Consider the following 24311-nt stretch of genomic DNA (forward strand, 5'->3'; position numbering starts at 1 on the left):
TGGATGGATGGATGGATGGATGGATGGATGGACATTTCCCCACCCACAGCATGGAGGCTGGGACAGACAGACAGATGTGCCTTGTTAGCCAATGGAGTGGCCTCAGGTGATGCTGACAAGCCCATTAAAGGGGTTTATCAAGGGGACTGGGGCTGGCAGGAGGCTGCTGGTTTTATCTGAGATGCTGCTTTTGGGCTGGGAGAGCCTAAGCCTCTGCTCATTAATTAGAAAGGCTTTGAGGAGGTTTGTGCTGGTTGGCCTCACTTGTGAGCAGCCGTAATGTGATGAGTGATTAGGGGCTCTGGAGCTTTTTAGGCAGAGTCATTAGGCTGCTGATGAGCTCAGGAGGGAAAAGGTCCTTTTTGGCTGTGCCTGAAACCTGCTGGTCCTGCTCTGACCTGGTGCTTTCTCCTGCTGTGCTCCCTGACCTCCTGAGCCCAAGGCAATGGGTGAAATGTGTGTCCTGGGGACAGGGATGGCTTGGCTCTCACCCTGTGTCCTTGAGCTGGGTCAGATCTGGAGCAGCTCAGCTCATCAGTGACATGATGAGCTTGTGGTCATGCACGAGTGAAGCTGAGATGTTCCTATTTTCACTGTCTGCCAGGTATTGAGAGAATTTGGGGATGATTACCTCTGAAAAGGTGACTTTAGACCATTTGTGCATCAGGGAAGAGGATGGTGATGTGTGTCCTGGCAATTGCTTTGGGAGAGAGCTCCTTTACCCGTTATGGGGTTCCCCCACTTGTCTGGACACTGCTGGTGAAGCCTTCTTGCTCAGGGGACATCCTGGCAGTGTCACTGTCCCATCCTCCCCTTGCCCCTTAGGGGCTGTGGCAAAGCAGGGAGCAAAATCTGCCGGATTTTCTCTGCCCTCCCTCATCTCCTGTCAGCCTTGGCAGAACTTCCTGCAGCTCAGCAGCGTGGTGGCCCCTCCGTGGTCTGGCTGGCATCTCCAGCACTGCATTTACAGCAGTGTTAATTAAATACTTTCTGCAATCAGCGCCACGCATGACCCCGCTCCCCGAGCCGGGCTGGGCTGGAATGTGCCATCATCGAGCGAGAACATCACTGCTGCCATCCCAGGGAATTTCTAATGGAGATTTACTCATCCCAGGCCTCTCGTTTCTCCGTTTTGTGACATTTTGCAAAGTTCAGGTTTACAAAATAAGCCAGCGTGCACGAGAGATACTCCAGCCATTATTTACACTGCAGGTTCGTTTTCCCACTACGCTGAAGATGGGACCTTCACTCCGTGGTCAGCAGAGCTGGGGGGTGAGCTGGCAGCTGCCCTTTCCTCCTTTCTGCCCAAGGAGCTGCTGCTTGTGACAAAGAGCACCCTGTCACCCCAGCTGTGCCCCCTTGCAGGGCTGGGAGAGCAGCAGAGCCATGTCTGTGCTCATTGGAATGCTGGTGGCATCCTGCAGCTCAGCCTGCCTCCAACCCTGCTCCAGTGCCAGGGCAGGGGATGCAGGGGGAGAGGGAACTGGACACAGTGTCAGAGAGGGCCAGGTAAGGCTGCTGGGGTTTTTTTGGGCTGTGATTTGGGATGCTCAAGTGCTCTGCTTTTGAAAATAAGGCTGTGCTGAAAGCAGGAAGATAGCATGGAGGCAGCAGGCTGCCAGCAGAATCCTGTTACTGTGCCCCAGGTCTCAGCTACAGGCACAAAATCCATTTCTGGCGAATCCCTGGTGGTAGGAGCTGCCTGTTCCAGGAAGGTGAGGCAGTGTGCGTGTGAAGCACAGGGAGGTGTCCATCCCAGAGGCTTGTCCCTCCATGGCACATGGTGGTAGTCAGTGCCTTCCTGACCCTCTCCCATTTAACCTGTGGGAGGTGGGACCTGGGGCAAACCACCAAGCTGGGTGACCAAACCTTCTCCTCCTCTTCCTCAGGATGGAGCTGTCCATCCTGTGCTCCCCTTCCTCCAGCAAGGTCAGCTCATCCTTTGGGAGAAGTTCCTGCTGGAAACTGAGAACAGAACCACTCCATGAGTGCAGTGGAGCCTGGAGCAGTGACCCAGCTCTCACCCCAGCTGCAGGGCGTGGATGGGGCCACCCTCAGCCTCAGGGGCGCTGGGGGCAGGTAAGAGGCACCCAGTCCCACACAGCCTGTAGAACCTGGCCGTGCTGGCAGCCTGGAGCTGGGCTGGGGGCCACGAGGGGCTGTGGGATGTGGCACACCTCGCTCCTGCCCCGCGCCTGCCTTGTCAGGTCTGATCAGGAGGAGGATCAGTTGGCCCTGTTCCTCGCTCTCCAGATTTAATTAACGGGCCTTTCATCTCTACCCTGAAGGAATCTGCTATCTTCTGTCTTCTTAATTAACGTTCATTAAGCAAATCAGAAGAACATTTTCTCCTCTCCGCCTCCACGGCTTTTAACCCTTGCGGGGAACCAGGTCTGTGTTGGGGCACAAGAAGGTTCCTGGACAGGCTGGTGTCATCACAGCCTTGGTCACCACATCCCTCAAGTGCTTGGACCAAAGTCCTGGAGCATTGGGTGAAGTCTCTCAGGTACAGAGGAGTTCAGGTGAGGTTGGGCTTTGCTACTATGGACCACAGTAAGGGGCAAACTTGTGCCCACCACCCAGCAGGAGGCTGGTGAGGGCTCATCCTGTCTGGGGCACAGCTGAATCCACCTGGGAATGTGCAGTTCCCACTGCAGCATCCCCATAGCAGAGCAGTGTCAGCACCAATTCCCATCAAGCTCTCTGTGCCCCCACACCCGGTGGGCTGTGCTGGAGGAGGAGAAGGAGGGATTGGGGCACTCATCAGCATCCTGAGCCCTGGCTGTGTGGTGTCATCACTCTCTAACATGTCATGACTCTCTCCCCCTCTGTAACAGGGGCAGGCAAATCCTCTCAGGGATGAGTGCTGCATCCCAAGGAGGAGGAGGCAAACCCCTGACACAAAAGGTTTGGTTAGAGCTCGGTGTTAATAGTGCCAAGGTCGTGGGATCAATCCCCACATGGGTCATTCACTTAAGAGTTGGGCTCAATGATCCTTTTGGGTCTCTTCCAGCTCAGAGTATTTTATGATTCTATCTCCTGTCCTGAGCTTACAGCCTCAGTACCACAGGAAAAGCAAAACACCTGGAAAACCTCATCCCTGCAGGATGCAAGTCCCATTAAAACTGGCGCTGGGAACGCGCGGGGCAATAATTGAGCTGCAAACCCCTCTCCTTCTCCCCGGAGGCTGACAGTGGGTTTCCCAGTGGCTGCCCACTCCCAGCAGCTGCTGCACAGCTCCTGGATGCTGGGAAATGCAGCCCTCCCAGAGGAGCTGGCTCTGGCTGTCAGAGCCTGGGTCAATATATGATAATGGGGCTTTGAAACGGCGCTGCTGCCCAGGACTCTGATTCACAGCTCCCCTCTGGTGCTTTCTCCCGCAGCGTGGAGGGGAAGGAGAATAAAATAAATAAGAGTAGAAGGGAAGGGGAGGAAGAGAGCTTAAATTATATATGAGTACTAAGTTTCCAGAGCCCCTGTGGGCAGCTCAGTGAAGTGGTGTGGGGGTCAGAGCTCCCCTGTGCATCCCACTTTTGCAAATACTGCCCTGTGGGGTGTGGGTCAGGGTTTGTCCAGGGGCATGGCACCGTGCCAGGCTGCCTCTCTCCCTGTGTGCTGCCACCCTCCTGCCCTCATGGGTCAGATCTGGAGGGTGCCGTGGTCCCCAGAGAGGTTCCCCTGGCACAGACTATAATTAGCATTAGCCGAGAGCTGCTAATGAGGTCTGGTGATGATCTGGTTTGCCACCCCATGGAGATGCCTCCACAGGAATGTGCCCTCACTTGGGTCTGGGGGACTGGGCTGGCTCAGGGCAGCAGGCAGGGATGGGACCCCCCACTCGAGGGTGCTGGGGTGTCACAGACCCACAGCCCAGGCAGGCTGGTGTAAGTGGGAGAGCAGTCAATGCCCCCCATAAATCAGTGTGGGGAGAAGGTGCTTCAAAGTGAATCTGTTTCAGAGCCTTTCCCTAATCCACCCTTGATTTTGGAGCAGCAAAAAAAGTGGTGACCCCCACCAATTGATGGAAAAATCCTCATGTGAGATATGCACCACCACAAGCTCATTCCCACGGCTGAGAAATGGAGGAGCTCAGCTATGCCCACGCAGCTGGAGATGCAAATCCCCAATCCACAAAGAAAGGGAGATGTTTTGGGGATGGAGCACCGGATAGTCCCAACCCCACGGCCTGAGCACTAGCATGTCCTGCAGGGATCTCAAACTCCACAGCTCTGCCTCTCACACGAATATTTCGACATTCCCAGCAGCTTCCACAAGATGGACCTCGGAGCGAGAGGAGGTGCCGGGCAGGGGGACCCGTCCCATCCCATCCCATCCATCCCACCCCGTCCCGTCCCATCCCGTCCCGCCTGCTGCCATCCAGAGGAGCCTCAGAGTCCGGCCGGGGTTTCCGCGGCATGGCTCGGCCTGCGGGGCTCTGCCTGCTGGCCCTGCTGGGGCTGGGGCTGGGGGTCCCATCCCCCTGCTGGGACCCCCGGGGGCAGCCCCGCCGCTGCATGCCCGTGTTCGAGAACGCCGCCTTCGGCCGGGCCGTCCGTGCCAGCAACACGTGCGGGTCTCCCCCCGAGGATTACTGCCTGCACATGGGCGCCCAGCACGCCAGCGCCCTGTGCCACCGCTGCGACGCCAGCGACCCCCGGCGCCACCACAACGCCTCCCTGCTCACCGACTTCCACAGCCAGGAGGAGAGCACCTGGTGGCAGAGCCAGTCCATGGCCTTCGGCATCCAGCACCCCAACTCCGTCAACATCACCCTGCACCTGGGTAAGCGCCAGCAGGAGCCGCGGCGGGGTCGGTGGAGGGAGATCGGGGTGCAGAGATGGGGCTGGATGCTCCTGCACCCTGCAGCTCTTGCTGCCAGCGCTGGGTTAAGGACAGGACCCTCCCGAGGGCTTTTTGGGGGGTGGATGGAGGGAGCTGCACTGTGCAGAGCACTGAAAGGACTCGGGGAGGATGGACTCCATCAGCCTTGCCCGGGATGCCAGGAGCTGTGCCTGTCTGTGCTGCTTCCCAGCCATGCTCAGAGTGCTGCTCCCCCCTTCACCCCAGGATGTTTTATTCACTGATTTTGGAAGCCTGTGGAGCTGGAGGCAGATAGTTCCTACCCTGGGAGAGCCCTGCCCGGGGAGGGTGGCTGCCGTGGGTGCCAAGCTCCTCCTGTTTCACCCCCGTGCGTTGCTCGGGGTGCCTGGTGTGTCTCGGGGTGCCGAGCTCCAGACACACCGTGCAATCCCGGTAGGTTTCCCCAGCTGGCATCAAACCCTCTGTGTTTTAAATACCGTGCAAGCCGCCCACCTGGAGGGTGCTTAAACCCAAGGGGCATGCCTAGCATTTTAAAAAGGTTTTATAACATTTTCCTGCCATCTAAACTCTCCTGGCTGTTGGCCAGCGCTGCAAAATCTTCATTCTCTGCAGTCTCCTGCCATCTGCATGCCGAAGGCGGGTAGTGGAGGGGCTGCGGCTGGAGCCGGTGAGGGGACGCATGAGTGTCGGGGTGGCACTGGTGAGGGGACAGCCGAGTGTCGGGGTGGCACTGAGCCGTGCTGGTGGGACCCAGCGGGGTCGGGGTGGCCGTGGAGGGTCCATGCCTGTCCCAGCAGGGATTTGGGAGTTGCCTGGCTGGGTGGAGGTCGCTGCTTTCCCAGCGCCCTGCAAGGGGAAGGACATCTGCTCCTGTCCCCGGGCTGGGGCTTGGCACCAGGAGCGATGCTGGAGGAGTCTGCCATCCTCACTCCCTGCTCCTGCCAGCCCTGAGGGCATTATCCAGCCTCTTGCCCGCCCAGCACAGGCTGTTTGTCCCCAGTCCGTGTGTGGGTGACCCGGGGCACAGACCACCCGAATGCAGCCTGTGTGGCTGAGCTGCCGCCGCCGGGCGACTTTGTGGCCACCAGTCCCAGCTGTGCACACCCACATGTGCGGGCTCTGCAAGCCCCGGGGCTGCTTTCCCATTCCCTGTCCTTCTTCCAGCTCTTCCCTGGCTCCTCTGTGGTCTTTCTTGGACCCCACACTGGGGTTTCCAGTGGAGCCCAGTCCCTGTGACTGCCCTGCTGTATCTGTCTCTGTTAACACAGCCAAGGCTCAAGCATTGCACCGATCATCTTCCAGCCCTATAGCCCTTCATGAGCTGGAGCATCCTCTGCCGTTGTACCTTTCTTCCTACATGGCTCCTTTATCTTGCCATGCTAAAAAATACCATCTTGGTGCTTGGCACATCATTGTCTGACCTTTCCCACAACTGCCAGGCCCCGTTCTTGTCCCAGCCACAGATGTTTTTATTGCTGCCTCAATGCTTTCACTTGGGTTAAGCAGGAAAAGCCCAACTGCAGTCCCCTGGAATGCAACCTGGGCTGAGTCCTTGCCCCTGAGCTCCACCAAGTAATTGGGTGTTCCATCCCATGCAGTGTGTCCCCTCAGCCTGCCTGTCTTGCTCACTCACACCTCCTGTAAGTTCTGCAGCGTGGTTGCCTGGGGAGCTTATTAAATAAGACATGGGATGACTTGGACAAGACCCGTGTTTACCTGTGTGTTGTTGATTGGCGTTAATTAGATTATGCTCCTTTAAATCTCTCTCTCTCTGTGAGGTTCCAGCCATGCTGTTATGGTGCAGTGGGCTCGCAGCTGGTCGATCATCCCAAGTGTCCACAGCTCTTGTATGTCCCCTGTCAGATGTCAGGAAGGAACTCAAAATATCCATGGCTTGCAAAGGCAGCACACTCCAGGGCTCCTCAGGAAGCAATCTGAATGCCAATGGCTCACTTTGGAGTGTCTCGATCAGGCATTATCTGTGTCTGTGACTCTGATTTTCCTGTAGGACTAGAGATGACAGGACATGTAGGTGACATGACTGTCCCACATGCTGCTTTCCTCCTCTCCAGAATTCTCTTCTTGGAGCCCCAGGGCAGTACAAGCTGCAGTTTGGGCTCGGGGGAAGGCAGGTGCACAGCTGGGAGAGCACCCAGGGGTCCTGGTGCTGCTTGTGTACCATTCCCAGCATCGCTGTCCAGCAGCACATCTGGCTTTGGGACATGTCACACCTGAGCAGCAAAGAGGAGATAACCAGCCTGGTTTATTTTCTGGATCTTTTTTTATTATTTTTTTTTCTTAGGAGAAATTGGCTGATTAAAAAGCCTGTCTGGGAAAAGCACATGAAAATTCTCAGACAGCCTATTTAATCAGCCAAACTTCTCCTCTCACGAAAATTCCTCAGGAAAGTGAATCTACTCCACCCCAGCTGGAGGCACCAAAACGGGGCTGCCCCAGCGCGGCCACCCCCTCCCCTCATGTGGGGCCACTTGGGGCAGGGGTGGTTTATTGACACAGCCCTGCCTTCCCTTCCTCTCCCAGAGCGAGCTGCCCCGGGAGGTGACGGCCCCGACCTCGCTGTTTTGGTAGAACCCCTCTGGGGACAGCGCTGTCTGGGAACCGGCGCCTGCCAGGCTCGGGGTGTGCAGGACAGGGCCACCCCCGCTGCCACCAGCGCTCCGGGGGAGGGGACAGGCACAAGGCGAGGGTGGCACAGCCCAGCTGAGCCCCTTCGCGTCACCTCCGGGTGGGCTGGCAGTGGCTCTGTCCCCCTCTCCCGGCAGAGCTTCCCGCATCCCTGATGGGATGCAGCTGCTGTTCCCCAGCGCTGGTAGCCGGCTGCCTCGGCTCCCCCGCAGCAAAGTCGCAGCACATACGCGACAGAATTCATATGGGCCCAATTAAAGGCTTGTTTTCCTAGTCCCGGAATAACCCCTCTAACATTCCCAACTCATTATCTTTTCAAATAAAGCCAAAACCTTGCAGCTAATTGTTTTGTGCTGTCAGGAGTGGTGCTGTTATGGAGCAATTCGGGCTTTGAGCTGGTCCTTCATCTCTGGCAATTAAGTGGGTCTGATGTTCACTTTGGTGTTTTCTCTTTTCCTTTCTGCTAATCCTTTCAAGCTCTTTCAGAGCTCGCTGGGACGCCCCAAGGATTGGTGGCCTCTCTTTGTCTTCATCCCAGCAAAGATGGAAGCGATGCCAGGTCCTGGCATGCAGCTCCCTGGGAAGGGATTGGCCTTGACCTTTTCCAGCTCTCCATCCCTAAAGCACCACTGCCCTGGGGATGCTTTCAGTGCTGTGGGCCTAACTCTCCCCCACAGCCTGGATTTGGAGCTGCTCTTTGCAACCCACCCAGTGCACCACACAAGGGGTGGGCCCTGCACTGGGGCGAGAGCCAGCTTGGATCCAGACAGGGTTTGGGCTGCACCAAGGAGGAGCTGTTGAGGGCAGATGGGTGAGTGTGACAGTGTTCACAGGGGGTCTTGGATGAGGGAAGAGATGAGGATCTGACTCCATGTTTCAGAAGGCTTGATTTATTATTTTATGATATATATTACAATAAAATTATACTAAAAGAATAGAAGAAAGGATTTCATCAGAAGGCTAGCTAAGAATAGAATAGCAAAGAATGATGTGGCTCGGACAGAGAGCCCGAGCCGGCTGGGCTGTGATTGGCCATTAATTACAAACATCCAACATGGCTGAATCAAAGATCCACCTGTTGCGTTCCACAGCAGCAGATAATCATTGTTTACATTTTGTTCCTGAGGCTTCTCAGGGGGAAAAATCCTACGGAAAGGATGTTTCATAAAAGATATCTGTGACAGGTGAGGGCAGTGATTTGTCCATTTTTAGCTGCGCTGGGTGCTGCAGGGTGCTGTTGGGATAACCCAGGCTGTGGTGCCCATCGAGTGACCCACACAGGGTCACAGCGTGGTGGCTCTGTCCCCAGGCAAAGCCTACGAGATCACCTACGTGCGGCTCAAGTTCCACACCAGCCGCCCCGAGAGCTTCGCCATCTACAAGCGCAGCCGCGCCGGGGGGCCCTGGGTGCCCTTCCAGTTCTACAGCGCCTCCTGCCACAAAACCTACGGCAAGCAGCCGCGGCAGTACCTGCGGCCCGGCGAGGACGAGCAGGTGGCCTTCTGCAGCGACGAGTTCAGCGACATCTCCCCGCTGAGCGGCGGCAACGTGGCCTTCTCCACCCTGGAGGGACGGCCCAGCGCCTACAATTTTGATGGGAGCCCCGCGCTGCAGGTGCCACCAGGGTGGAGAGGGTGTGGGGCACAGAGCCTTGGGATCAAGGGAATTATTGCACCCAGCTGGGGATGAGCTGCAGCCCGGCTTGAAAAGCTGCAGGATGTGGCCTGGTTGGGGTGGGAGATGGTGGCCCAGACCTCTCCACCAAGGTGGCTTCCTCATGTCCCCTGCAGGAGTGGGTGACAGTCACTGACCTGCTCATCTCCTTGAACCGGCTCAACACTTTTGGGGATGACATCTTCAAGGACCCCAAGGTGTTGCAGTCCTACTACTACGCCATATCTGACTTCTCTGTTGGTGGCAGGTGAGGAGCAGCCAGGCAGAAGTATGGGGACCTTCTTGGGGCTGTGGGACTGGGGCAGCTGCTCCCCATCTCTTGTCTGAATTTTGGGGCAAACTGCTCAGGTGTGGCTTCCTCCATGTGTAAACTGGAGCTGGAAATGCAGAGATAGGGGATGAAATCTGGAGACCTCCCAGCTGTGCAGAAAGGTCTTTTCCCCACTAGCCCAGTCCATGTGGCACCAGCTGTATTTGCTTTGTTCCCTCCCAGCCCAATGGCTTTTAATCATGCTGGGGCTCGTGTTGCTCCTCCTGTGACTCTGCTGGTTCCTGGGCACTGCAAAAGGGGAGCCGTGGGGTTCTAGTGGAAAGATGACCTGAAGCTGCAGAGGCCACCGGCAGAGAAGCTGGAACAGCTGCCAGCAGGAAAGGGCAGCAGATGTGGGATAGAGATGCAGGTGGCACCCACTTGGTGCTGCCTGCGGGCTGTGCTGCACATGCCCTTCCCCAGCTGGGAGAAGTGGAAAATTTCCCCATCCCTGAGAGCGCTGTCTGCCCCAGGCAGCGGGGCTGGGACAGCTCCCAGCCAGCAGACCTGGAGCTGCTGTCCCACCTCTGGGGTCAGCAGCTGGAGCTGGTCAGCACGGGCCACCCTCAGTGTGTGACCTCCCAACTGGCCAGAGTGGGAGAGCCTCAGGGACATGACAGGTGGCCTCAAGGCCAGCACAGCCTGAGCTGCTCTCACCCCACAGCCAGGCCAGCAGCAGGGTCACACACTGCACAGCCTGGGCACTGTGCCACTGCTGCTGCTGCCCACACTGTGCTCAGAGCAGCTGCCCCGTGCTGGGGTCTCACTGCAGGTGCAAATGCAATGGCCATGCCAGCGAGTGCTTGCCGGACGAGGCCGGGCAGCTGGTGTGTGTGTGCCAGCACCACACGGCTGGCACCGACTGTGAGCGCTGCCAGCCCTTCTACCAGGACCGGCCCTGGGCGCGCGGCACGGCCGAGGCTGCCAACGAGTGCCTCCGTGAGTACCCCCCAGTGGTTCTGGGTGCCCTGCTGCTGCATCAGCTCACCTGGCACCTCCTGCCCTTCCCGCACTGCTCCATTTTGGGAGGGAGGGAGGATTTGTACCCCGGGGCTCCCCTTCGCTGCAGCACCCCGAGTATTCCCATTCCCTTTACCCCACGAGTGCAGCCATCTGCTCCGTGCATTGTACTGCACGCACCTCTGCTTCCGAGGGCACAGGCACTGCTGAAAACTCTCACTGCTGGGCCAAGGGGTCCCGTCTGGGTCCTCCAGTGCCCGCCAGGTGCCCACCCGTCCTCCCGCCTCTCCCGCAGCTTGCAACTGCAGCGGCCGCTCCGAGGAGTGTTTCTACGACCGGGAGCTGTTCCGGCGCACCGGGCACGGGGGACACTGCCTCAGCTGCCGCGACAACACGGCCGGGCCCCGCTGCGAGAGCTGCAGGCAGAACTACTACCGCTGGGAGCCGCAGGGAGCCTGCCAGCCCTGCCACTGCCACCCCGCAGGTGCGTGCGGCACAGCTACCGATAACCCAGCCGGAGTTTGCTGGGAGGGATGAATTTGGGGGGTTCTCTCTTGCTCGGGGTTTCCCCGTCTTTCCCCTCTGGGGTTGAGCCTCAGGGCTGGTCGGGTCCCCGCAGGGTCCCTGCAGCCCCAGTGCGACAGCTCGGGGACCTGCGTCTGCAAAGCCAACGTGACGGGCTGGAAGTGTGAGCGCTGCAAGGACGGCTACCACAGCCTCAGCGAGGGCGGCTGCAGGTGAGGAGGAGCTCGGCCTGGGCAGGGACAGCGGGATGGGACCGGGGCTCACCCCGTCCTGCCTTTATCTCACCCCGTCCTGCCTTTATCTCACCCATCCAGACCCTGCAGCTGTGACCCCGCGGGCAGCGTGGGCACCTGCGACCCCAACACGGGGCACTGCACCTGCAAGGAGAGGGTGGAGGGACACCTGTGCAACAGGTGAGCACCTGGCATGGGGACAGGAACACTGTCCCTTTCCAGTCTTGGGCTTGGTGACAGGGCCGCATTCCTCTGGACCACTGGGGCTGGGCTCACAGGAGTGTCACCAGAGTCCCACACAGTGACACTGCCGTGGTTCCCTGCAGCTCTGCCTGCCCTGTGCCACATTCTCCTGTTTCCTCCCCGTGCCCAGGTGCCAGCCGGGCTGGTTTAACCTGCAGCCCCACAACCCCATCGGCTGCACCAGCTGCTTCTGTTACGGCCACTCCAGCGCCTGCAGGGCGGCAGATGGCTACGAGGAGACCCAGATCCGCTCCGACTTCAGCCAAGGTAACGACCTCCCCTAGCCCCAAGTAAAACTAAGGGCACTGCTCTGCCAATTTCAGCCAAAAATGGTTGGGAAGGATGTGGCTGAATGTCCCTGTGTGGGGCTGAGCATCTCCCTGGTGGTGATGGGTGGAGAGGGATTTCTCTGGCTTGCCCCTGTTTTGCTGTTAAATTTCTGCTCCTGCCCCCAGCTCCACGGGGACAGGGTGTTGTGACTCCCCGTGGCACCCCTCCATGCCAACCTGCTCCTGGGGCTGTGCATGGCTCAGGGAGGGCTGTGGGATCAGGCATGGACATTGCACCACACCAGGGACGGCAGGAGCACTAAAGATCAGCTCAGAAAGATAAAAAAAAAAAAAAACAACAATAGGACGGAGCCTGCTGGGAACTCCCCCAATTATTCCCTTCTGTCCCCGTGCCCGGCTGGGATGTGACAGCTCGGTTGGACGGGCGGGAGGGAGGGAGGTGGCGCTTTTGCCTGGCTGCTGGCAGGGCTGGGAGCGTGCGGGATGCTGGGGAAACCCTGCCATCTGCCGCACGCTGCGGGGACACCGCGGGGACACCGCGGGCACGGGCACCCCCGGCGGGCACCCCGCGCTTCCCAGATGGGTGCGAACGCGCCGGGCACGGGCGGATCTTAATTGCCTTTAAACCGCGCTGCCAATTGCTGTGCTGCTGGAATGTCTTCCCGGCCTTGAAACCGAGCCAGGCTTTAAACCGAGCCTTTTTTTCCATCCTTCACACAGCCAGTTTGGGGCTGCTCCTTTGGGGGCTGGTTTGGAAGTTTCTGAGCTGAGATGCAGCCACAGCACACTCCTAAATCCCTGCTCCCCAAAACATTCCCCAGCCCAGAGTGGAGGGGGATCAGATGGAATTTTCTTACACTGGGTGAAAGTATAAATTTGGGATGATTTGATAACACAGCACAGCCCGCTTGAGAGATTTCCAAGTGTTTGTCCTGCAGAGCTGGAAGAAATAGCTAACCCTGTGGAATGGGGGGGAGTTTAATTGGTTTCTTAAGGAAACCAAATTAATGCAACTATGGCCCATCTCTTCTGGGCTTCTCCAGCATTTCTCCTCAGGCTTCCTGTGCTCACCAGCACACAGTAATGTTAGAATGGCAGCACAGACAGGAGGGCAAAAGTTTAAAGATGATAATTTCCTCCAAATCTAAGAAAATAAATAGATGAGGGGTGGTTAAGGGCATGAGAACACAGGGCCCAAGTGGAGCAGGGTGTTACAAAGTGCTGGCTCCTTCCAAGGAGAGAGTGTTGGGAGGAGGGACAGAGCCCCTGAAAGCAGCGCCCTGCTGGTGCTGTGCTGGCAGGCACTCACTGCTCCCTTAGCTGTGCCCTGCCACTCTATCCTGTCACACAGGGCTGGAGGGCTGGGCTGCCACAGCTCCAGGCACCACAGAGCTGCCCCTGCGCTGGGCTGGCCGGGAGATCATCGCTGAGTGGGATGGAGAGGAGCCAGTGGATTTCCTTGCACCAGGTACTGTGGATCCCTTGGTTCTCTCATCCCACTGCTATGCTGCTGCAGAAGGCACTGGGCTCCATTCCAGAGCTAAGAACATTTCCATAGCAGAACACATAGTGGTGGGCATTGGAACAGTGCATTGGGACCCCAGGAGGGCAGGCTGGAGCTGGCACCACTCTAGGAGGGTGGCTGTGGCTCTCGATGGTGGCGGTGGGAATAGGAGTGGACTGGCAGTCCTGGCAGAGCTGTGCCTCCATGTCCTACAGACTTTGCTCCTCTCTCCCCTCACAGAGAAGTTTCTGCAGAACCAGTGCCTCAGTTATGGGCAGCTCCTGTCCCTGCTGCTGGGAGTGGAGAACGGGACAAGAACAGAACCCAGAGTGCCCCTGCTCCAGGTCCAGCTGCTGCTGGAGGGTGAGGGGATGAAGATCACCATGTCCAGCAGCAAGAGCCAGCTCCAGCATGGAAAGCAAGCTGTCACCTTCAGGTACCCATCACGGTGTTTTGGGGAGCCTCAGTGGGTTTAGGGCTCAGTGCCTGATTTGTCTGGGCTGTCTTTTACTGCTCTCTGCCCATCTCAGGGACCCCCTGCCCAGGTCTCAGCCAGGAGCTGAGCTGTCCTGCAGCACCCAGCCCATGCTGGCCCTTCCTGCCTTCCCCACTCCCTCTCCAACAGGCTCCACGAGGCAGAGGAGGGTGCAGAGCCTTTGCTGTCAGCCTTCAGCTTCCAGCGCCTGCTCTCCAACCTGAGCTCCCTCCATCTCCGCGTGAGCCACGGCCCCGGGAGAGGTGGGTGGCTCCAGGGGACATCCCATGGGACCAGGCTGGGGTGGGACTGGAGACATGTCCATAGGACATCCCATGGAGCCCAGGCTGGGGTGGGGGTGGAGACATCTGCACAGGACATCCCTGTGGGGACCAGGCTGGGGTGGGATTGGAGACATCTGCACAGGACATCCCTGTGGGGACCAACCTGGGGTGGGACTGAGACATCTCCACAGGACATCCCCATGGGGACCAGGCTGGGGTGGGACTGGAGACAGTGAAGCAGCATCAGGCTCTGAAGGATGAGAGAGATTGTCAGGGGTGTTTTGGGGCAGGGGCTGCCTCCTCTCTGTGAACACCCCTGGGCTCTCCAGGAGGTGTTTTGGGGTCTGTCTGGAGCATTTCAGGGCAGAGCAGGGCATGCAGCACCCCATTCCCACACGGCTGTCCCCTCTCACAGGCAGGCTGTCCCTGAGCCAGGTCCAGCTCACATCTGCTCGCCCCGGGCCGGGCCCTCGGGCGGGCTGGGTGGAGGAGTGCACGTGTCCCACGGGATACAGCGGGCAGTTCTGCCAGTCCTGTGCCCCTGGATTCAAGAGGGAGATCCCATTTGGCGGCCCCTTCATCAGCTGCGTGCCCTGCACCTGCAACCAGCACGGGGACTGCCACCCCCTCACAGGTGTGCACCCTCCAGCCCCGCCACTCACCTGCTGCTCCGTGTGTGGGTGACAAATCCCCGCCTTTGCTTGCTCTGAGGGAAGCTGGGAACCACTGGTGAGGTTGTGGTTCCCAAAATCTGCAAGTTGAATCGCTTGGGTGGTTCTAGGGACAGGGTTCATAACTGCAAAGATAGAGATTATTAATGAAGTGCAATAATGGTGGTAATCTATAATTAGAGGAGCATTTTTCATGATAATTTATGACTTCTAAGGAGGAGGAGGGAAGGGTGTTGGTGCTCAGAGGAGTGAGGGAGCAGGGACCAGGGCAGCAGAGAGGGTTTAGCTCGGCTGGGTCTCACAGATAGCATCACTGCCCGATGAGAGGAGCAGGACTGGGGGCAGCTCTGGGATCTGCAAACTGAGAGTTAACCTGAGCAGAGAAACAAGGAAAAAAGCAGGAAAACACAGAGGGCAGACACCAGAGGAGCCCAACCAGCCCAACCCCTGGTGGCTGGCTCTCCTAGGTGGGGAGCAATAATGATGTGCAGCAGGGATGGAGAGGGCTTGGGGAGGCAGAGAGCTCGGCAAATGTCCCTGCCCTGCCCGCAGAACCACGGCAGCAGCTCTGCAAACCCGCCCTCATCCCGCAGAGCGGGGCTGGCGCCGCGACTGCACAATCCCCAGGGAAGGGGCCAGACTTTTGATGTTCCGGCCTGGGCGCTGCCAGCCTGCGCATTTCCTTTCGTTTATTTTTCCACTTCTTCCTGCCACCCGCTTTTTCTTTCTTTTCCATCGTCTGACTCTGCCTGGATGTGGGGAAAATGGAATAACACTCCCTCCTGCGCAGCCTTCCTGGTATGACCCGACCCCACAAAACACGGGGGGAATCCTCCCCCAACTCCTCTGTCTCCAGGGAAGCAGAGCATCTGCCTGGAGCTGGGGGTTCCTTGAGCCCCCCCTCTTCCTCCTCTTCCTCCCTCTCCTCCTCACAGCCCATTTCGGAAGGCTGACTCAGAGGCTCGGCTCGCTCTGGAGATGCTCCCCGGTGGGTGCCGGGCCGGCTGTTTGTGTTTTCCAAGCCGGGCTGGAAAGGACGCGCCTCGACACTCGGAAATGTGTTGTGGATTACGGCAGGCGCCGGCAGCCCCCGCGCACACTGATGGTGCTGCCTGTGCCAGCGCTGCCTCGTCCCTGCATCGCTGTGGCCTCCGTGGCCGCTCCAAAACCTTCTCCCTCTACCAAGGACTGGGCAAGGAGGGAAAATATCCCGAGTGCTGGTTGGGGATGTGCAACCCCTCGCTTGGAGCTGCACATCCCTCTCGCCGCGCTCAGCAAGGGATCCGCTGGGTTGCATCTAACCCCTACCCTTACTACAGGGTGTTGGGGTTAGTTGTAGCAGTGGTTGCAGGGTGAGGTTGACTAGTAAGTTTAGGGGTCTCTTTTGTGCCTTTGGTGCTCGGTATAGTTTATTTAGGGGGGATGTTGGTAGTGTTTGTTTATTCAGCGTCATTGGCGGAGGATCCCCATCTGGAAGCTTGAGCTCGTTGGGGTGTTGTTGGTTATGGTCTTGGGATAGGGTTGCTTGTGGTGGTGGGGCTTGTTCATGGGGGTGTGTTGGGGTTATTAGCGGATTTTCCTCCCCGCAGGGCACTGCCAGTGCTCACACAACACAGAGGGTCCCTCCTGCGAGCGCTGCAGCCCCGGCTTTTACGGCAACCCCTTCGTGGGGCGCTCCGATGACTGCAAGCCCTGCCCCTGCCCCGGCCGCTCGCCCTGCACCGAGGTGCCCAGCACTGGGGAGGTGGTCTGCACCCACTGCCCCCCGGGGCAGAGAGGTGAGGCCGGGCCTGGGTGGGCACAGGGGTCGTGGGCAGAGTGGGCACGGCTGGATCCTCGCCACCGTTCCACCTTCCCCAGGAAAGCGCTGTGAGCTCTGCGATGATGGGTTTTTCGGGGACCCCCTGGGGCAGAGAGGCCCCGTGCACCCCTGTGAGCCCTGCCAGTGCCACGGGAACGTGGATCCCAATGCCGTGGGGAACTGCGACCCCGTGTCCGGCCGATGCCTGCGCTGCCTCCACCACACAATGGGGGAGCATTGCGAGAAGTGCCGGCCGGGCTTCTACGGGGACGCGCTGGCTCCCAGCCCTGCTGGGAAGTGTGCTCGTAAGTACCGCCCCGGGGCACAGCTCACTAGCAGCCAAAACCCTCCCAGCAGTGAAGGCAGAGGGTGGAAGGGGATGCCCAGCAGGTTTAGGGGGCTGATGGATGGTCCAGGTTGCCCCCACCTGTTCCCCTTTGCCCTCTTGCTCCACTGCCATCCTTCCCCAGAGGTACTCTGGCTTGCAGGGGCTCTTTGGAGCCCTGGCTGATGGAGGAATGTGGCTCTCCACGTTGTCAGGAGCTCAGCCCCAGCGCCCACCTGCAGGCCAATCCACCTGCCCCATGCTGGGATTTATGGGTTATTTTGTCTGGTTATTTATGCTGGGATTTAAGGGTTATTTTGTCTCCCACAGCTTGTGACTGCAGCCCCAGTGGCTCAGACCCGAGGCTGGAGGGCTGTGATCCTGGCACAGGCCAGTGCCACTGCCTCCCACATGTGACAGGCAGAGCCTGTGGGCAGTGCCAGCCTGGCTACTACGGCCTGGAGCCCACCGTGGGGTGCAGGAGGTATGTGGGGCATCCCACGGGGCTGCCAGGGATGGCTCCATGCTCCCAGCTCTGCTCTCTGCACTGATTGCCTGCTCATGACCCTCCACTTCTCATGCCAGCTGTGAGTGCCACCCAACAGGGTCACGGGAGAGCGGGTGCCACGCGCTGACGGGGCAGTGCTCCTGCCAACCTGGTGTCACAGGGAGGAGATGTGATCGATGCCAGCACGGCTTCTTCGGCTTCTCTGCCAGGGGCTGCCGAGGTAAGGGGAACGGGCGCTGCATCTTTGTCCCCAAAGCAGGGCTGGCAGCCACACTGTGACGCCTTTCTGCCCCCACTGCAGCCTGCAACTGCTCCCCGCTGGGCTCCATCACCCCGCAGTGCCACGAGAACAGCACCTGCCTGTGCCACCCTGGCTTCGTGGGCTACAAGTGTGACCGCTGCCAGGCCAACTTCTTCCTGGAGCCGCTGAGCTCCCGCTGCCAGCAGTGCCCTGCCTGCTACGGGTTGGTGAAGGACGAGGTACAGCCTGTGACAGGCACAGTACCCCTGTGTGACGGTGTTCACAGGGGTCTGAGGATGAGGGAAGATATGAGGATCTGACTCCATGTTTCAGAAGGCTTGATTTATTATTTTATGATATATGTTTTATTAAAACTACACTAAAAGAATAGAAGGAAGGATTTCATCAGCAGGTTAGCTAAGAATAGAAAAAGAAAGAATGATAACACAAGGCTTGTGTCTTGGGCTCTCTGTCTGAGCCAGCTGGACTGTGGTTGGTCATTAATTAGAAACAACCACATGAGACCAATCACAGATGCATCTGTTGCATTCCACACCAGCAGATAATCAATGTTTACATTTTGTTCTTGAGGCCTCTCAGCTTCTCAAGAGGAAAAACCCTAAGGAAAGGATTTTTCATAAGAGATGTCTGTGACACCTCTGCAGTGCCTCACTGTCCCCCCGTGTCCCCTGTCCTGCCCACAGGCTGACCGCCTGAAGGCCAGGCTGCAGGAGATGGAGGAGTGGCTGCAGAAGCCAGGCTGTGACACCCACCCGGGCCAGGCTGCCATGCTGGGAGATGCACCCCGTGGAGATGGGCTGCCCAGCCCACACCTCCTGAGAGGTACAGGGGACTCTCCTTCCTCCCACTCGCTGCTCCCTCAGGGTGCTGTGACATGCTGGGGGGGTGCAAGGAGGTCCCAGGTGCGTGCTAGCCTCAGTGTGCTGTGACCTGGGGGAGAACAGTGGAGGGGACATGCCTTTTTGGGAGGACAGAACACTGCGGGGATGCTCACACCACTGAGGTCTTGGAGCAGGCAGTGATGGGCATTATTGGGGGGTACCCTTTGGGTGCTGAATTCCTGGGTTCCTCCTGCACACCCAGAGGGACTGCACTCCCCTTTCAGCAGTAGCTGTTAGGGGCTGGGGCATGGGGCAGCTCCACAGGGCAGCAGGGAGCCCTGAGCAACCCCAACGGGCATTGAGATGCTTGTGCTGCCCACAGGTGCCTGGGCCACCCTCCTGGTGCAGGTGGGACAGCTGGCAGGGGCACTGAACACTGCACAAGGCCGTCTCAGCAATGCCAGCCAGGCCAGCAGCTGCTCCCATCACGGACCCCCCAAGACCTGTACGCTGCTCTCAGAGATTGGGGCCGCGCTGCAGTCGGCTGAGCAGGAGATCCTGCACGCTGCTGACACCCTGGCTACCACGGTGGGGACTCTCAGGGGCTCCTGGGGGGGTGGTGGCAATGCTGGGGGCACTGGGATGTGCCTGCCAGCACTGTTGGGGTGGGATGTGACCAGCAGAGTGGGGGAGTGGGAAAGCCTGGGCTCCATGTGGGTATGGCCCTCCTTGCAGCTGAGCCAAGAGGAGATATTCTCCTTGCTCTAGCCCTTTGGGAGGTTCTTCGTGGTGCTGGGCTGGCAGGGTGCAGGGGTGCCTGTTCCCTGCCAGGGTCTCAGTGCTGCTGTTTGCGTTCCAAGGAAATTCCCCAGGAAATCCCACAGCAGCCCACAAACTGGAGCCGCTGGGCACTGGAGGCTCAGGCTCTGTCCAAGAGGTAAGATTTGAGCAGGCAGAGGAAGCTGTCAGCCCAGCTGGGGGTGCAGGGGGCATTCCTTTTCCAGGAGGCCAATCCTGATTGCCTTTGTCTGTGTGTCCTTGTCCCTGCAGCCACAAGGACTCCATGGCACAGGTGGAGGCCGTGGTCAGGAGAGCACTGCGTGCCTCCAATGCCAGCTCCGAGCTCCTGAGGAACCTGCTGGAGAGGAACAGCACACAGGATGAGCTGGAGGCTGGGTGAGGGGCTGGCAGGGCACCACAGCCCCTTTCCTCTGGCCAGGTCCCTGTCACAGGGCTCAGTCACAGGGATTTGCCACCTGCCCAACAGGCACATGCTGAGCACCTTGCAGGGTGCTCATAGCACCACAGTGCTGTAAAGCAGAGGGACAGAGTGCTGTGTGCTGGGGAGGGTTCAAGAAAAGCCCCAGAATTTCCTGCTACATCCATGTCCAGGGCCACATTGTCCTCTTCATCCTTGAAGGGACCAGAGGGCCCTGGCTGACAGCAGTGTCCTGTGTAGGTATGAGGAAATCCAGCGGGCACAGGAGGAGCTGGGTGCTGGCATGGCAGAGGTGGCAGCAGAGGCCAGGAGAGCTCTGGCAGCTGTGGAACAGGCACAGGCTGACCTGGCTGAGAGACTTTTGCAGGTGGCTGCTCTGAGGCAGGTGAGCAGCACCCAAACCAAGCTCCTGCTGGCACCCCTACCTCCTGCTTTACCAAGCTGGGAGATGATCTCATGGAGCCTTTGGCACTCCTGATCCCGCAGCAGGTGCTGCCAATGCAGGCTGCAGACCTGGCACAGGAGCTGGCAGTGCTGGAGCAGGCAGCAGCAGCCCAGGAGCCCTTGGCTCAGCAGGCTGTGGAGGCATCTCACACTCTGGCAGCAGGATTGCATCTGGAACTGCAGAGGACTCGTGGCTTCAAGCAGGTAATTGCTGCTCACAGGAATGGGGAGCCCCATCCCTGCTGCTCCAGCAGCCAGGTGTGGTCAGCCTCATTCCTCCCAGATGCCTCCCAGCTGCCCAGCCTCATTCCTCCTATCTTCTCTCCAGCTCCAGGACCAGGCTGGCTCTGCCCATGGCATGGCCACCAGGGCTGTCTCTCGAGGAAAAGCTGTTCTCTCCGATACTGAGTCCCTCCTGGCCAGCTTGGAAGGTAAAAGGCACCAGTCAGAGCATCTCCAGCCACAACCTGGCTCTCATCAGGTGGCAAGGGGAGAAAAGGACAGTTTGGTGATGGTCAGGTTGCTCCCATAGGCATGAAGAAGGTGCTGGGGCATCGGAAGAGCCAGGCTGCCCTGAGGAGGAGGATGGCTTCTGTGCGGAACAGAGTGGTGGTGGATGCTCAGAGGAAGATTAAACAGGCAGAGAAGACTCTGGGAAACTCCCTGTCCATCTCCACCACAGCCCAGAGGACAGCTGGGGAGGCTGAGAAACTCTCTGAGGAGAGTGCCAAGGTCTGAACTGAGGGGTTGGGGTGGAGCTGCTGGGCATGGCCAGGCTGGCAGCATCACCCACAGAGCCCAGGCTGCTGCAGGCAGGCTGTGTGTCCTCAGGTGACTGTCCCCATCTCTGTCCCTTTGCAGAGGGCACGGGCGGTGCTGCAGGAGAGCAAACAGGCCCTCAAACACGCCAGCCAGCTCGCCATGCGTGCCAATGAGACCCAGTGGGAGCTCTCCCAGCAGGAGCACATGGCTGAGAAGCTCAGAGGCGACCTGGAGGAAGCACAGCAGGTCAGCTGGGTTCCCTTGGGCAGGCTGTGTCCTCCAGAGCATGGAGGCAGCTTTGCCCACAGCCCAAAGCATAGGGAGCAATCTGGTTTGGGAGCTCCACTGTAGGGACAACACCTTGGGGATGTTCCTGGGATCTCCTCCACCATCCAGCCAAGGGTCAGTGGTGTCCCTGATCTGGGTGTCTGTCTCTGTTGGAAGGTGGGGTCAGAGGTGAGTGAGATGGCAAAAGGTCTCCAGGAAGCCCGGGGCTCACTCATGTCGGACATCGAGACCCTGAACAACCTGCTGAACAGCCTAGGTGAGACCTGGGGGAAATGGGGTGTGAGTTCCAGGGGAAGGGCTGGGCTCTTGGGGACCAGGGCTCTCCTGCTCACTGCTACTCCTGCCTGATGGCCATCCAGGCTGGGCTGGGTGCTCTTTTGGCTGATATCCATGGTCTCAGCAAGGCTTCTTTAAGGCTCATGAAGAATGAATTGGGGCTTGCTGAATGTGTGTGCTCATGTCTGCTCTGGGTACACTGATCTCCCTTGGGATCCTCAGGGAGAGCAAGGCTGGCAAAGTCCCTTTGGAACTGAGGGCTGTGCTAGACTGGTTTGCTCCTTGTTGCTGGTTGGTCTTGCTCCAGCTCCTCCTGTTTTTATCACATGGGTCTATTTCTGAGCATTCCAGGACTTTTGCATCCAAGAAATTTTGAAAAAGCCTGGAAACCATGACCCATTTTTAAGAATGAGAAGTGCCCAGGCCCTGCCTGGAGCCACAGCTCTGTTTGCTTGTCTGTGATCAGTGAGAAGCTGCAAAGCCTCCATGCCCTGCTGCACCCACTCCTTATAGTCTGCCTGGTGCCATGGAGTACATCCAGAACATCTCCTGTCCCCTTCTCTGCTCTCATCCATGTCCTCTCCTGTAACCATGTTCACAGGGGTCTGAGGATGAGGGAAGAGAAGAGAATCTGACTCCATGTTTCAGAAGGCTGATTTATTATTTTATTATATATATTATATTAAAACTATACTAAAAGAATAGAAGGAAGGATTTCATCAGAAGGCTAGCAAAGAATAGAAAAGGAAAGAATGATAACAAAGGCTTGTGGCTCAGACTGTCTGTCCAAGCCAGCTGGGCTGTGATTGGCCATTAATTAGAAACAACCAACATGGGCCAATCAAAGATCTACCTGTTGCATTCAACAGCAGCCGATAATCAATGTTTACATTTTATTCCTGAGGCCTCTCAGCTTCTCAGGAGGAAAAATCGTAAGGAAAGGGTTCTTCATAAAAGATGTCTGTGACACTCTCCCTCCTTGCCCAGGTGAGCTGGAGCAGGACACGGAGGTGGAGGCGGTGCTGAGCGCTGGGAGGCTGCAGCTGGAGCAGCTGTGGCTGCGCCTGGCCACACCAGGTCCCCTGGCCAGGCAGCTCAGGCGGCTGCAGCAGGAGGCAGCACGGCAGCAGGAGCAGATCCAGGCGTTTGAGAGCGACTTGGCTGAGATCCGGGCCGACAAGCAGAACTTGGAGGACATTTTGAGGAGTCTCCCTGAGAGCTGCTCCAAGTGACCGGTGGCTGGCTGCTGCCACACGTCCTCTGTGCCCACCCTGCACAGGGAATGGCAGAGGGAAGGACACTCTGCATTCACCAGCACCAATCCCTCCCACTGCACTGCCCTCCCTCAGTATCACACCCCAGGTCCTTCTTCACACCTGTTCAGGCTCCGCACCTCAAGCACTCTGCAGCACGACTCCAGCCACCACCTCTGTCCTTGGGATGGGGGGACACCCACCCACCAGGGGCACTGATGTTTCTGTGCAGGATATGGAGCCATTCCAGGGTTGGTCTCCCACTGCAGAGTGAACAAAGAATCCTCACAGATCTCCTCCATCCCTCCTTTCCCATCGCTGGGACAGCTTACCAAGTATGCAGTGTACCCAAGCTGTACTGCCTGGCACTCCCTCCTGCCCCAGGAGAAGAGAGGCTCTCACACATGCTGGAAGCTGGTGCTGCTGCACAGCACCCTGCAGTGCTGTGGTCACAGAGGTGCAGAGAGGAATGCTGGTGAAGCCAGGCAGAGAGCTGCTCGCCTGAGGGCACACAGCTTGCCTGCCTCCCAAGGGAAGGGAGCTCACAGCAGGGAGGGCTCAATTAATGAGCAGAAACAAAGCAAAGATGGATCCTCACCCAGCTCCTGGAAGGCAGGTGGGACATCCTCAGCCTGCTTCAGTATGAGAGGAGCTCAGGTCTTGCTGTTCCCTTGCTCCAGGGTAAGACAAGGCCGCAGCCAGCTCTGCTTGGCTCACTGAATGTCACCAGGCATGGCTACAAAACAGCCAATTGCCACCAAGTCCCAGAGATGCAGCCAAAGGAGGTGTCAGAGCAGCAGCACCCACAGCTCCACTGGAGAGGAACTGGCTGATGGCAGCAGGCTGTGCAGCCAGTGTGGACTGGATGGGGAACAGCTGGACACTGCTTCTGCCTGTGTCACTCCCACGGGGTGGCAGAGGTCAGGGGCTGTATTGCCTTTAAAGGAAAGGCATTTCTGTTCCTCTGTGCTCCTGTGTGGGCTAGGCTGCAGGACAAGCCAGGTCCTGGCTCAGCCCACCTTGTGCTGGCTGGGCTGTGACTCCAGGTAGCTGAAATCATTCCCATGAGAGCAGAAACGAGTCCCCAGGCTGGAGCTTGCTTCATTTTTTAACCGGTTTTACCTATGTTTTTTTTCTGCTCACAGTGCTGCAAATCAGGTTTGCTAAAGTCTTGTGTAATTTATGTAAAATTGCTGCCATCGATGTTGAATTCCCCCAGCAACATCTCTGGTGGGTCCAGTGGCCTGGAAGGAACACAGGATTCTCCTGCTGAGAACAAAGCCATCGCCCTTCTAATTCTGCACAAAAGCTGCCCGAGGAGTGGGCAGAGCTGCAGTGCTGTGGGGGTGTGATGGCAGGGGCTCCCCTGCTGCTGCCCAAGGACAGCTCTGGGAAAGCAAAACCATGGAACAGCGAGAGCACAGCGTGATCCGGCTTGGCCAGAGGCAGGGGGCCATGGCCACTCACTGTCTCTCTGGGAGGACAATTACACATCTCCAGTGAACACACAAATTTGCTGCTCTTACAGAAATGTCAAGCCTCTGCTGTGTGCCTGCCGCTGAAGATGTGCTTCACGCTGCCTCCTGCTCTCCCTGGAACTCTGTGTTTTTGGCTGGCGCCACCTGCCTAGAGCTGTATCCATTAAAAATTCTTAATATAACACGCAGCTGTCCATCCAGGGTGTGCGGTGGCAGGAGAGCACGCTGTACCTGCATT

The 24311-nt window shown here is 58.2% G+C and overlaps 1 protein-coding gene across 1 annotated transcript; it reads left to right on the forward strand.

Annotated features, from left to right (window-relative positions):
• The first annotated feature begins 4260 nt into the window (after positions 1–4260).
• LAMC3 (laminin subunit gamma 3) lies at positions 4261–24222 on the forward strand. The gene is given in 29 exon segments (XM_059486339.1): positions 4261–4356; positions 4359–4782; positions 8777–9081; positions 9258–9388; positions 10224–10390; positions 10707–10895; positions 11031–11148; positions 11251–11349; positions 11543–11679; positions 13054–13170; positions 13447–13642; positions 13832–13944; positions 14381–14599; positions 16226–16414; positions 16497–16742; positions 17093–17246; positions 17348–17490; positions 17572–17750; positions 18216–18354; positions 18736–18941; positions 19214–19290; positions 19404–19529; positions 19813–19957; positions 20059–20220; positions 20345–20447; positions 20549–20748; positions 20878–21024; positions 21223–21322; positions 22330–24222. Coding segments are annotated over 29 exon segments (4857 nt in total). The 5' UTR covers positions 4261–4275; the 3' UTR covers positions 22575–24222.
• Positions 24223–24311: the final 89 nt, after the last annotated feature.

This window comes from Ammospiza nelsoni, chromosome 20 (genome assembly GCF_027579445.1).
Source record: "Ammospiza nelsoni isolate bAmmNel1 chromosome 20, bAmmNel1.pri, whole genome shotgun sequence".
Lineage (NCBI taxonomy): Eukaryota > Metazoa > Chordata > Aves > Passeriformes > Passerellidae > Ammospiza > Ammospiza nelsoni.